This window comes from Anastrepha ludens, chromosome 4 (assembly GCF_028408465.1).
Source record: "Anastrepha ludens isolate Willacy chromosome 4, idAnaLude1.1, whole genome shotgun sequence".
Lineage (NCBI taxonomy): Eukaryota > Metazoa > Arthropoda > Insecta > Diptera > Tephritidae > Anastrepha > Anastrepha ludens.
This window is the reverse complement of record NC_071500.1, coordinates 67,325,245-67,338,610: the sequence shown is the minus strand read 5'-3', so window position 1 is coordinate 67,338,610 and position 13,366 is coordinate 67,325,245. Positions and strand designations below refer to the sequence as shown.

The window sequence follows — 13,366 nt, the reverse complement described above, 5'->3', positions numbered from 1 at the left end:
CACCAGACGCGAATCCGATGGATTATTCTCTTTGGGCCATTTTGGAGAGCAAGATCAGAACTAAAAGATTCACCAGTGTCGAGGCGCTGAAAAAAGGCATTGTTCGCGAGTGGTCCAAAATACCTGCAAGTCACATTCGGGCAGCTTGTGATTCGTTTATGGCTCGTCTCAAGGCCATAGTCAAGGCAAAAGGTGGTCATATTGAGCAAAAGTAAATTGATTCTTAATTTTGTATTAATATATTTTCACACATTTTTTACTTTGACTGGAATAAAAGTTATTTTCCAAACTAAATTTAAGGCATTTTTAATAAATTACACTTCGAGTGCCGGACGCTGTAAAAAGAATTTTGTTTTGTTTCTTCAACTAACACAGACTTTAAAAAAATTGTTTTTTGTTTTAAACATAACAAAAGATAATAAAAAACCTAAAATTCCATGAAATCTGATCAAAAAAGTTTTGATGCAGAATTGGAACTAAATTTGGAGCATTAATATAGTAATTTGTAGGCCCGCTTTTGAAGTATATAATTATTGCTGGTAAACGACGGTGCTTCCTTTTTACTGATATATCGGTGCCAGATTTTATAATTTTAACTAATTCAGTCGTTAAAAAGGTTTTCAAGGCTTCCTTCTATCAAATAATATGTTTTCGGATCCTCCAAATAAATCACATTTGAGATCTAAAAAATTAATATGGAGCAGTTATATAAAAACCATTCGCAGAGTAGAAAAGACGCTTGTTTAGCGTCCTTGTCTCGCTGAAAAAGGAAGTGTCTGCTGTTGAGATCCTGTTGTTGGGTTGGTTCAAATTATACCAGATCATGTAAGAAGACGACCGTATCGAATGTCATCGAATTTACGAAAAAATAGGTGACGTCACTTTCTTGTTGTGTACTTTTTTGTTTGTCTTATGTAAACAGTGTTATGTTAGTGTTGATTTTTTTTTATTTAGAAATGATTTTCGCAGCATGAGTATACATAAAGAGAAGTATAATTCAGCACAAATATCGATTTAAAACATTTTTTAATTAAATTTTAAACGATTTTGCGTAATAAATACGTTTATTCATTCTTTTTCGATTCATCGCTACCAGAAAATACCTTTTTATTCTTTCTTACGTTAGTGCTTAGGTATCATTAGTTCATGAGTTGTTGCACACTTGGATGAAAATTTTTATTGAGGTTGTCTTTATTTTCTGTTATTAAAACTAAAGCAGCCAGCCGGCGTACCGGTATGGATTTGTGCGTGACTACCATTCGGCAGAGCCCGACTTACATCATGCTGTTGGTCCATCAGCTTTATAATATAGCTTCCCGCCATCGCACCTCATTTAACGGTACGGGTTGGGTCCGAAGGGAGAGGCGTGTTAGGTAAGTGAGTTTAAGTGGGTGTGAATAGGTGTTTAGCATCGGGGTACTTAGTATTGCGGGATACCTTAATGCTCCACCGAGGCATATACTGAGTATGTCGGGGTCTATTCTGGATTCTGATACATTATCTAGAACGTAATTGAGCCAAAGTTATGCGGATCTCACGAGGCAGCTGGGTGGTAGTCTGCCACCGTCGACGGCATTCGGGAAATCTCTCAGCCTAACATGGAACGAATTGAGATCCTGAGCACATAACCGTGTTCGTTGTCGTTATTTGTAAATGATGGTAAAGTGTAAAATATTTTGAAGTTTACTATTATTTTTTGTTGCGAAAGATGTGCAATGGTCTGGCTAGTTTATATATAATATATTGCATATTTATTTATAAGCCGTTTATGGTACAGGGATATATGAATACAGGTTTTACAATACTCACTTGTGGAGAAGACACCGATCTTTGTAGTTCCTCACTTCTGACTCGTAACGAAGGTAAATGTTCAAACGAACTGCTACCCGTAGCTGGGGCCCCAGGATGCAAACTGATTATACGCTCTGATAATAAAACACTGGATGCAGGTTTTGAAGTACGAAACTTGCTTGCCGGTGGTGGTGTGTTCCCTTCCGTAGAACGAACTCGCTCCAATGGCGCCGAACTGACGCTTGGTGTATTGGGTTGGACGCCAGCAATGGACGGGGTGCTAGTTGGTGAATTGGTACGACCACTCGTACTACTGTCATCGATATAAGTTGTAGTAAACTGCGGCAGGGTGAGCACTTTTAAAGGACTAGTTGAAGTTGATGATACGCTCATAGTGCCAACCACCTCATTCGACCCTCCACCACTTACACTTGTCACTATTTGTTGTGGCACAACATATTGCGAAGAGCCAATAGGTGGTGGTGAACCGCCGGACGTGTACATCGATTCCGGTAGTGATATGTGGTGTGATTGATGCAAAGAAACACTAGTGATATGACTAGTACCAACATTGCTGGTGTTGGCGACACTGCTGGTGCCCGAAAGTGGATGCGAATACTGGCGATGTAGCGGTGCGAAGGGATTCGTGCCACCAGTCCCGACTATTAAAGCACCAGCGCTACTAAGTGAATGTTGTGTGGGCAGTAATGGATCCGAATGCTGTTTCATAAGGAAGGGTGTACTCTGCGGCACAGATAGCAAATGTGGTGAAGTGGGTGTCAAACTAGGAGCCGGTTCGGAGGAGTGACGTTCAATACGTGGCGGCACGGTTAGCAAATGATGATGGGTAAGTAGCTGGTGAGAATGTGCAGCAGTGAAATTTGAATGTGAACTACTGCCGGGGGAATTCCTAAATGGATCAACATCGACGCATGATGCCATTGGTTCTGGTGAAGCTTGAGCATTTGATAAACTATCACTGTCTCGTTTAACACGCGGCTGACGTGTAAGGACTCGATTTCGTTTTGTCCCCATTGGCTGTTGTTGAGAATGTTGGTGCTGCAGCTGCGTTTGAGGTTGCTGTTGCTGAGGGAGTAGGCTAGTTGGTGATGGTGACATGGCCATATTAACGGCACATGGCGAACATTCTGGCTGAGAGACAATTGTTTTGACAGCAACATTTGACGGCTGTGAAATATCTAAAAATAAAATAAAAGTTATAAATTTTCTTTATCCAACAAGGTTCTATCACTTTGCAATACTATTTGTTAATTTTAAACTACATATATATGTTTGTACTACAGGTATCCCGGGATTAGGTGCCTTGTATTTTGCATTGAATAATTGAAAGAAGTAAAAACATGTTTATTAAAAAATTTGTTTACAAGAAAGGCTTTTCTATTTCCAAGAGACTTAAAAGAATTAAAAGGCGTCGAACGATTAAGCCAGACGCTTTTTCTTTATACATACAGTGTGTCATGAGTGAGTTTTGACGTAGAAAATAAATTAAATTCTTCGATTTCAATAGCAAAAAATAGCACTCTTTACCTGTCTTTGCCTTCTTTTTTGCACTGATTCATATATATTCAGGGAGTTAGAAATAAAATGCTTTAGAAAAGCAACAACTGAAGTAACAAAAACAAATAACGGGCTATTTCGACATTGTCAATAAACTGTTTTTACATTTTGCTTTTTTCAATTTCTTTAAAATATGTTGCGTGATTAACTTCGATGGGAGACATTGCCAACTGCATTCTATAATACACCCGTATGAAGTCAAGGCGAAAGCCGGTCTCAGACAACTGCGCCACTACCGGCGAACGAAGGCGCAAGCAATCAAGCTAAAGTTCGATGTAAAAATGTTGAAACTGTTGCAATTCAATTTTTTATGAAATTATTATAATTTATTGTGTTCAAATATAGACACTCAATGAATGTTCATCATCCGAGAATGTGAGAAATAGGGCTTGTTAAAAAAGCAATCACAACCATTATGTTGCACGGGTTTTTAAAGCATCGCATTCGATGTGAAATTCTGGCAAAGTTGTCAAAACCTACCATGACGGGTCAAATGACCCATTTTAAACTTTTTGTCATAAGTTCTTAGAAATAACATTATTAAATCCTCGTTTGCTTTCACGACTTTATTAAAAAATAATATACATAGAATGTATTTTTCGAGATTTACTCCTCTCTTGATAATTGTTTTACCGAGAAATATACTCGTTTATGATTTTAATAATAAAGGTTGATTTTTTAGCTATTATCTTTTTAAACAGTTGGTTTAAACAGCTGACGCACGTTTCGTGTTTTGTTTCACTGTCAAACATCTTAAATTTGGTCTATAATTTAACCATGAATCGTCTTACAAACGAAGAACGCTTGCAAATCATTGAATTTTATTATAAAAATGCTGGTTCTGTTAAGAAAGTTTAAGATCCACTTTTTTATCGAAAAATTGTGTTCAGCGACGAAGCTCATTTTTGGATCAATGGGTACGTAAATAAGCAGAATTGTCGATTTTGGAGTGAAGATCAGCCAGAAGAATTGCAAGAGCTACCTATGTATCCAGAAAAGGTCACAGTTTGGTGCGGTTTATGGGCTAGAGGTATATTGGACCGTACTTCTTCAAAGATGCTGCGATTAGTAACGTAACTGTGAATGGTGAGCGCTGGCGTGAAATGATATCCAACTTTTTTTTGCCCAAAATGCAAGAGCTTGACTTGCATGACATGTGGTTTCAGCAGGACGGTGCCACATGCCACACAGCACGCGTAACAATGGATTTGTTGAGAGGCGAGTTCGGTGAACATTTTATTTCACGTTCGGGACTTGTCAATTGGCCACTCAGATCGTGCGATATAACGCCTTTAGATTATTTTTTGAGGGGCTATGTTAAAGCTCATGTCTATTCAGACAAGCCTGCTTCAATTCATTAAAGCATTTGTATGTTAGATACCGGCCGAAACATTGGAAAGAGTATACCAAAATTGGAATAAGAATGGACCATTTGAAGCGCAGTCGCGGTCAACATTTATGAAATAATCTTCAAACATTAAATTGTATGGACTGTACTATCGATTTAAATAAAAATTCCATGCATTTTTCTGAATTTTACGTGTGTTTTTTTGAAAAACTTTCCTATAGCTCTTAAAAAATTTCCCGGGGTATATACAAAAAATCACCATGTATGTATATAACATTTTAAAGACGGGTCATTTGACCCTCTTTGGTAGCAATAGGTTGGTTTAGTGTTAAGTCGACATCATAAAAATTTTGTTTCACGATTGCTTCATTATTTTCTTTATCATTTTCAATAGCAAATTACCATCAATATCGAAATTATTAAGGAAAAAATAAAGGCGTTATTTTGAATTGGATTGCTCTATCGGGAGATCATTAACGATATTTTATGGCTAGAATTGGATGGTATTGATCTGGACAATGTTTATTTTTAACAAGACGGCGCTACGTGCACACAAGCAACGAACCCATTGATCTTTTACGGGAAAAGTTCCCGGACCGTGTTATCTCTCGAAGAGGTGGTGATCACCTTGGACACCGAGATCTTGTGATTTAACACCTTGTGACTTTTTTCTTTGGGACCACATGAAAGAGAAGGTCTACGCCAACAGCCCATTGCCGATTCAAGACCTCAAAGATGGAATTCGTGAGGCTATCGAGGACATAGGGCAGCCACTTTGCAATTCGATTATGGAAAATTTCATGAAAAGGATATGGTCCTGTAAGCGCGGTCGTAGTGGTCATTTGCCTGATGTTATTTTCCACTATTAACGACATACCTTCTTCCTTTCATCATTTATTATATATTAAAAAAATATCTTTGAATATCAAAATAACTCCTCGTATTGGAAAACCCCTTAAATAAAAAGGGACTATAATAAAACTTCTCACATATTTATGGTTCTCAAAAAAACAAGCACAAGTAATCGTATAGAAATAACTAAAGTCACATTTTAGCCGATAGCCCTGGCAGCTAGTGGTTTCATATTATTAGCTTTTAAATTGTCATATTTAAAAAAATCAAAACAAATTATTTTGTATTTAAAATGTGTATGTAAAAACCAATGATGTTAAATTCTGCCTGTTCATTTCATAAATATTCACACACTCGTCCAATCAATCGCTGGTTGATTTTTTCCGCGTATCACTCGCACAATCTCAGTTTTTTGTAAACAAACCGCTGTCATACCCCATGTTACGTCAGCAAATCAGCTGAGTCCCTCAGAATTGTTGAGAACCGGTTAACGGTCTGATGTTGTCCAGACCTCTGCATTCTGCACACCGTGCGCAAGAACAGCAAAGTATTTAAAGTAGTGTCTTCTAATCTTGACCTGAACCTGTTATATAAAAAAATTGCTGATGGAAAACATTTTTCGGCATCAATACTTGTTGGCCCTATCTCCACCATTACAAAATATTTCAACTTCTATTATCAGTGCGTCGGATAAATCATAAGTTTTTCGATTTAAAGAAGTTTGCTAGATTGATTCAATAAATTATACCACATCTCTTTAAAACTCTCTGTTGCGTTAACATTAGTGACGCTACTCGTATGAGTATTTATTTAATTATTCTTCACAAACAAGCTCGAGCTGTAGCTTTAGAAATATAGGGCTTTTTCGTGCTACTCAATAATTGCTGCAATGCTGCAAATCTGTTACTCTCTTACAACTCTGTACTTAGCCTAAATATGGCGTATATTATGCGTGGCTAGCATTTGCTCGACGTTTGATTTTAATAATGAATATTTTGGTAAATTTAGCAGTTAATAACTAGGAAATCAGTGACGGTGGTTTGTTACTAAAATATAAAAAGTGAAGGAAACAAAGCTTTCTGCGAAAAAAGTGGCTTATGACTGAAATTTTAAAGAAGAGTTCAGTGACAAATCGGCAAATATCTCAAAATAAGATATCAGTTGTATCCGAATGATATATATACATAAGTACTATACGAGTGACTTAGCGATAAATTTGTATGATTTTTTTTTTTTGGAACATTGTCAATAAGCCTCCGCTCCTCAACCGTACAATACTGCGTATAACCCATCTTTCAATGAAATTCATATTAATTATTAAATGAACTATTGAATTCGCTGCTTACGTTACATTAAATTATTTTCACTTAACTAGCTAAAGTGCAGGAGTTATCCGCAAAAGTGGCCACGTTTATGAAAATAACCGACTCCGTACAACTAATATCGCAACTTAATATAACGGGTATTTTAAATTCACAACCAAGCAGCGATGCCATTGTAAAAAAAAGCGAAGTTTCAATATTAGCTTTAAATTTTTCCGATCGACACAAGGAAATCAATAGATATAATAAATGCAGCGCACCTATTTTAATGACATACATATCAATAATTACACCCTTCATTTGGTGTTTGCCCGAGCTCCTGCTCCTATTTGTGGTGTTTGTCTTTATGTTGTTCCACAAATGGGGGGTCTTACAGTCTTAAGCACACTCCAAACGGCAGAAGATTTTTGTGAGGAGCTTTTTATGGCAGAAATACACTCAAAGGTTTGCCATTGCCTGACGAGGGGCGACCACTATTACAATAGAAAAAACCTTTTCCATCATTTGGTGTTTCATGCCCGGAGATTCGAACGTGCGCACTTCCGAATGGTAGTCATGCAACAACCCATCCGACACGGCGACCGCATATGACAGGAGTCGGCAAAAACTGATTTTGTGTTAGTAATACATGAAAAAATCAACGCAGCCAACATTCATGCTACTTCGTTACCGTCAGAACAACGACTGATTGAAAGAGCATAAGAATACGTGAGAAATTCTTATATTACCTCAATAGGGCGTGAACAGCCTAGAAACACATGAACATGAAAACACAATTTTTGCCAGAAACAAAGCGTCAACGTTATTTGTTATTTTTCTCTTCTTGCAGAAAACAGTTGACCTATCCATTTGACAATTTTCACGGACTTTTTCTGGGCGACTTCAGGCTAGTGAGTAACCAAATTTACTCTCTGAAAGTGGCTCTCAACATATCGAGAATCGACAAAACACGAAATTTCCAGTTTCGGACACCTGCCGCCGAGCAAAGAAGCATATATAATACGTATAATATTTGTATGTATATAGGTACCCTTTTACGTCAATCCAAAATATAAAAAAATAGTATTCGTTTTTTTATAAACTATTTATATTTATTTCTTTACACGTATATCGCACATCTATTAAATTTAAGGATATTATTTATTTTTATATTTTTATTCTTAGTTTCGCTTTTTGAAATATGCAATGTAATCCTTATTTTTTATTTAAAAACAAAAATGTTTATAATAAATAGTTACGCATTTAAGTCTATCAGAAGTGGGCCCACTGTTTCGTGCGCTTTATGTGTTCTGTTTCTTTTCACTCCAACTTGGTCTTATTATTCACTGTACAAAAACTGAGTTTTCCTAAAAATACAAAAAAGTTATCTCAAAAATGCTTTTAAGGAACGCCATAACTGGCGTTTTGGCTTCTTGCTTTTTGAGAGCATGTGGGAGTAAGAGGAATAAATTGCAATTCTTTACGCTATTGTGATTTGCAAATAGTTATAGCTACCATCCTAAGTATCGCTTGAATTATGGTAGAACTCATCCAAGAAAATAATAATGAATTATTGTACAAATAATAAAATGACAAATATTAAAAAATCAGTTTTTCTTTTCTTTGCGAACTGTACATACAACTTTAACATTATCGTAATATATATTATGTATAATATTTTGAAATTTTAAAAAATATTTACTTAATTAAGCTATATACGATCTTATGGTTAAACTTTTTTTCAAACAATTTCGAGTTTGCGCCGTACACGGGTATCTGTTTTGTCATCATTAATAGGTATTAAGATTTCCAGTGTGTCTGCGGTATACTAAAGCCAAAAATAAAGCAGATATTCCCGAATGGAATGGGGAATGGGTGGAGTTGTCCGAAAATATCCTAATGTCAATCAATGTTTTTAGTAAGTGAAGCGGTATATGTGACATATTTGACCAGAACATCGACACCACAAACCAAGTGTAGCATCCCCATTCTCATTTTGGTATGTGTCTAGTGAATCTGCTTTGCACATGCACTCTCCAAACACACTGTATGTTGCTTCTTATTGATGAATTTTATTCAGTTGAATTATATTTCCTGTATTGCCATTTCATTCCTATTTCTATGTCAATCAATTGGTTTATTTTCTTTAAGTTCATGCTATGAATAGCGCTGGAGCACCGTTATGAGCTAGTGCCAATGGGTGTGAATGGGCTAACACTGTATGATTACCACCACCTCCACCAACCACACCAGCCGCACCGGTTACACTTGTAATGCTATGATGGGTGGGCTGCGTGGTGGTTTGTATTATGGCCGTAGTTATTGGATGTGTATGAGTGGTAGCTGCTACAGCAGCCGTATTCTGTTGTTGCTGGTGATGCTGTTGTGCAATATGCATCGAAATTGTCGTCGCGGTATTTGCACTCGAAACTGAATTCTATATTGGGTTGAAGTTAATACTTTGTAAATTCATTGCAGCTGCCGGATTGACATTGATGGTGCCTGCGCCAGTGCCAGTCGCATCTATGTACCGTTGTCTGGATACTGTATGCAGACCAGCCGCCGAGAAGTCCATATGCCGCGGATCCAAAAAGTTCATTACACCCATAGTCGGATGCGCACTCCCTGCAGTACCGGTTGTTCCAGTATGGTGTGGTGTACACATCACTGATGGTGTAGGAGTATCCGCCGGCGGTGGTATTTGCATATTCAGTGCAGCCGATTGGGCAGCTGCTGCTGCCACAGCTGCCGTTAGATGTTCATAATTTTCATTAGTTGTATCATCGGTGGTAGTAGTGGGTGGTGTCGGCGATGGCGACATATTTGGCTCTTGTTTGACAACACGTGCTTTAATACTGGGTCGCGAAACAGGATAGCCACGCTTCTTATACTCTAACCACAAAGTTCGATTATTTACGCCATAAAGTCGCGCAGCCTTGCAGAAACCAATGCCACCGGAGCGTACTGCTTCTAAAGCGCGTATGAAATTTTCATCACCTTGAGGATTGACAGACCGTTTGCGTTTTGCCACTTGATTGCCTCCGGTGGCGCTGTTTGCATTTCCAACATTTGAACTGCTGCTGCCACCACCTCCCCCATTGCCACCAGTTGCAGCGTTGTTGCCAGTGGAAACGTTACTAGTACCACTTCCTGTGGGATTTCCAGTAACATCGTTGGGATGCACAGGTGATTGGATGGGGGTGGGACCTTGACTGTACACCGATTGTACCATACTGGATTCGTTGGGTGAAGTTGGCGATAAATTTTGCGCTGCTGAACCAGTACCATAATTGCTGACTAGGCTGTTGACAGTAATGATCTGTGGAGAATATGTAGTTGCAGCATTTTGTTGCTGTTGTTGTTGCTGCTGCTGCTGTTGTTGTTGCTGTTGCTGCTGCTGCTGATAGTGTAATTGTTGAAAATGTTGCTGCTGCTGTTGTCCAGTTGCCGATTGTTGGGTTGTATCCTGCGTGTGTTGTTGCCGTTGTTGTTGTTGCTGCTGGGGGTCGCTATTGTTTGACACGTTTGCTTGTTGATTGCCAGAACCGCCGCCACCACCGTTGCCGCCGCTGTTACCAATCAAATTGGGCTGACAAGTTGATAGCGAAAAGCGAGAATAGTTCGAGTCAACGACCGTCCATTGCAGACCTGGGAAGGGGAGAGAGAGTAAGAGAGTGTGAGAGGTTTTGTATTTTTTTTTTTTTTTTTTTTGTTACTAACAATTTTAACTTTTTGGTGTATCATATACTTTTTGTATTTAGTTATTTAATCTATTAACTACTATTACTTTATGACAAAATATATCAACAAATTGGTCCGTTCATTGGATTGAGAGAGAAACAGAGAGTTTGAAAGTAAAAACTAGGAATGCTCACGCTCAATGCACTTAGCGAAAATGACTTTATTAGTTTATAGTTTTGTCAGCAAAAATACTTTAATAAAAGTTGTTATTTATGGTTTTTTCTGCAGCATTGCATCAGTGCTTTGAAAAATTTGTATTTATGATGCAACAACAATCTCACTTTACTTGCTATTATAACATGAATTTGCAAAATTAAAATTTTTGATCAGACTCTGTGCATAGCTCTCTCCTGATCCCCAAGTACAGCAAAAGATAGGTCTTTAAAATTTTTAAAGGTGCATCTTTTTTAGTTGTCTTTCTCTTACTTGTATCTTAAATATATGATAAATAAATTTTTAGATTATTATTAGCGTTAGCACATTTTTTACGAACATTTTTCTTATTATTAAAACAAATAACTTAGCACTGAGATGCCTTCCACATCGCGTTTATATTCGAATTATAAATTTTGGTGTCCTTGTTTCCATTTATTAAAAGTATAGTAAGGAACAATTAGCAACACAAATTTTTTATGATTATTCCAATCGAAAAAAACTTGAGTTAACCAATAAGGAGTTTACAACGAAATGGGTTAAAAATAATAAATTCTTCGCCAAAAATAACTTTTAAATTGTACGATATTTATGATAGTTAAACTATGCCTTAGATATTCATTCAAATTAATTTTAAAAAGTTCGTGGTAGTCTAGTTGATGCTCGAAATAAAGCACAACCATACCCTGGACTTCATGAGGTGTTTTTTTTTTATCCTTGAGAGTTAAGTCCGAAACGGAGGCTTTAGTATAATGTTGCAACCATGCAGGCGCTGTGTTGTACCTATTGACGGTGTGCCTTTTGAATCTTTTGAGGCTTCTTCAGGGGTACCGTAATGGAGCGTTTTAATTTCTCTCTTGTGTGTCCTTTTTATAATGACAGTAGCTCTCTCACATTCGCAAATTCTGTACTTTATTCAGACGATCTTTATAGCGAATAATCAAAGATTCATTTCACGAGACTAGACTTCAACGTGATATTGACGCCCTTCATTTGTGGTGTCTGAAATCCCGTTTAGCTTAAAACAAATGCTTTAAGATGATGTGCGCGAAGATTTTGAACGTTCGCAATACATCTTATTACAATTCGAAAGTTGTTATTATGTAGCGAAATTAAAGATCTAGAAATCATATTTGACCAGAATCTTTCTTTTAACAACCAACAACTACATTGTGGCGTAACAGCACTAATTTCTGAGATCCATATACTTTGAAAATGGTACTTATTAGTTTGTGCGCTCTCATTTCGACGTTTATGACACCGTTACCAATTTTCTATAGAAATAATAGAACATATACAGAAGATTTTTCTTTTTTCCTGGAGCTTCCTGTGTATCTCGCCTCAAGCTGTTTACAATTTTTGGAAATCCGTAGAACTATCGTATCGTTATCAGTTTCCTTTAGTTTTAATCAAGGGTGTTGTTGTTGTAGCAGCATTAACATCGCCCATATATGTACGAGGAATGCTTCTCGAGTGACAGTCCTTGACCGGATAAAAATCCGGGTCGTTCCGGTAACGTAGAACCGACTGTCGTGGGAACGTATCAAGATATCGATTATTTTCCTTATCTTTTGGAAAGCATAGCTTTCAATGTTCCCAATCGCAATCTTCGAGTATCAGCAAAAGTCAAAATAAGATTAGCTGAAAATGCTTTCTTGAGGAAATCTTTGCGAGAATTTAATGTGTTATCCGAAAGTCCCGTCATAGATTTCTGGATGACAAAACCAGCTTTCTTAAATCTACTTCACTCTACTTTGCCATTAAAATATCTGTATTACTATTAGATTAACTACTCCAATACTAAACTGTAAAAATTATTGTTCATAAATTGGAATAAATTAGTAAATTCGGTGAATTAAATTTTGAACACGGATTACATTAAGCAAACCAAGTTCTTGTAAACAAGAGCCATGTATAACAGCTCAATGTAGTGTGGGGTATGAAAAAACGGCATTCACTGGTAGAAAGTATTTTTATTAGGTCTCTTCTTTTCGGCAAGCGTTAGAACGTATCAGATGAACCAACTGGTATAACTAAACATATTTTGGCAGCGCTAATTGCCTGGACTATCTTCGAAGCAGTGCATCCTATTGAACCAGTTTTCCCCCAGACTTTGGTATACGGAACTTGGCGCACGCAAAAGGTAAATTGTGGTATGGTGTGCCATCCTATCTAAAGCAAAGATCTTCCATGTTCATGTCTCCTGTTTACCACGTTTATCATGCGTCTGTAGCGCTTGCCGTTGAATAAAAATGTATTTCGTCGGAAAATATAAAAAAACATCAGTGTACATTTTGAACCAGCGGGAATGTGCTGTCAGTGCCAATATAACTCATGACTAAAAACAAGACCACTACATATATTTGGACCACCCTATACATATATAATGGGCGCAGGCATCCTGTGTTGAGTGGTTGGCCGAGATCCTTCTCCAATTTATGGTGTGCTTCTTAAAATTGTTCGAGAAATGAAAGGATCTACGGTTTTAAGCCTACTCAAACCGGCAGATGGCATTTTATGAAATTTTTATGGGAGGGGCGACCACTATTGGAAATAACTTTTCACATTACGATTTTTTCAACAAACTGTATGGGTGGGATAT

The 13,366-nt window shown here is 37.3% G+C and overlaps 1 protein-coding gene across 5 annotated transcripts in view; it reads right to left on the bottom strand.

The window, feature by feature from the left end:
- LOC128859654 (longitudinals lacking protein, isoforms N/O/W/X/Y) overlaps positions 1 to 13,366 on the bottom strand; it is a 32,104-nt gene that overhangs the window by 10,236 nt on the left and 8,502 nt on the right. For 4 of the 5 annotated variants that reach the window (XM_054096641.1, XM_054096643.1, XM_054096642.1 and 1 more), the window contains exon 7: positions 1,810 to 2,990. In XM_054096641.1, the coding sequence (XP_053952616.1) occupies positions 1,810 to 2,990 (1,181 nt within the window). Of the gene's footprint in view, positions 1 to 1,809; positions 2,991 to 7,960; positions 10,519 to 13,366 lie in introns of those variants that run through there. The other variant, XM_054096645.1, reaches the window with a different exon arrangement.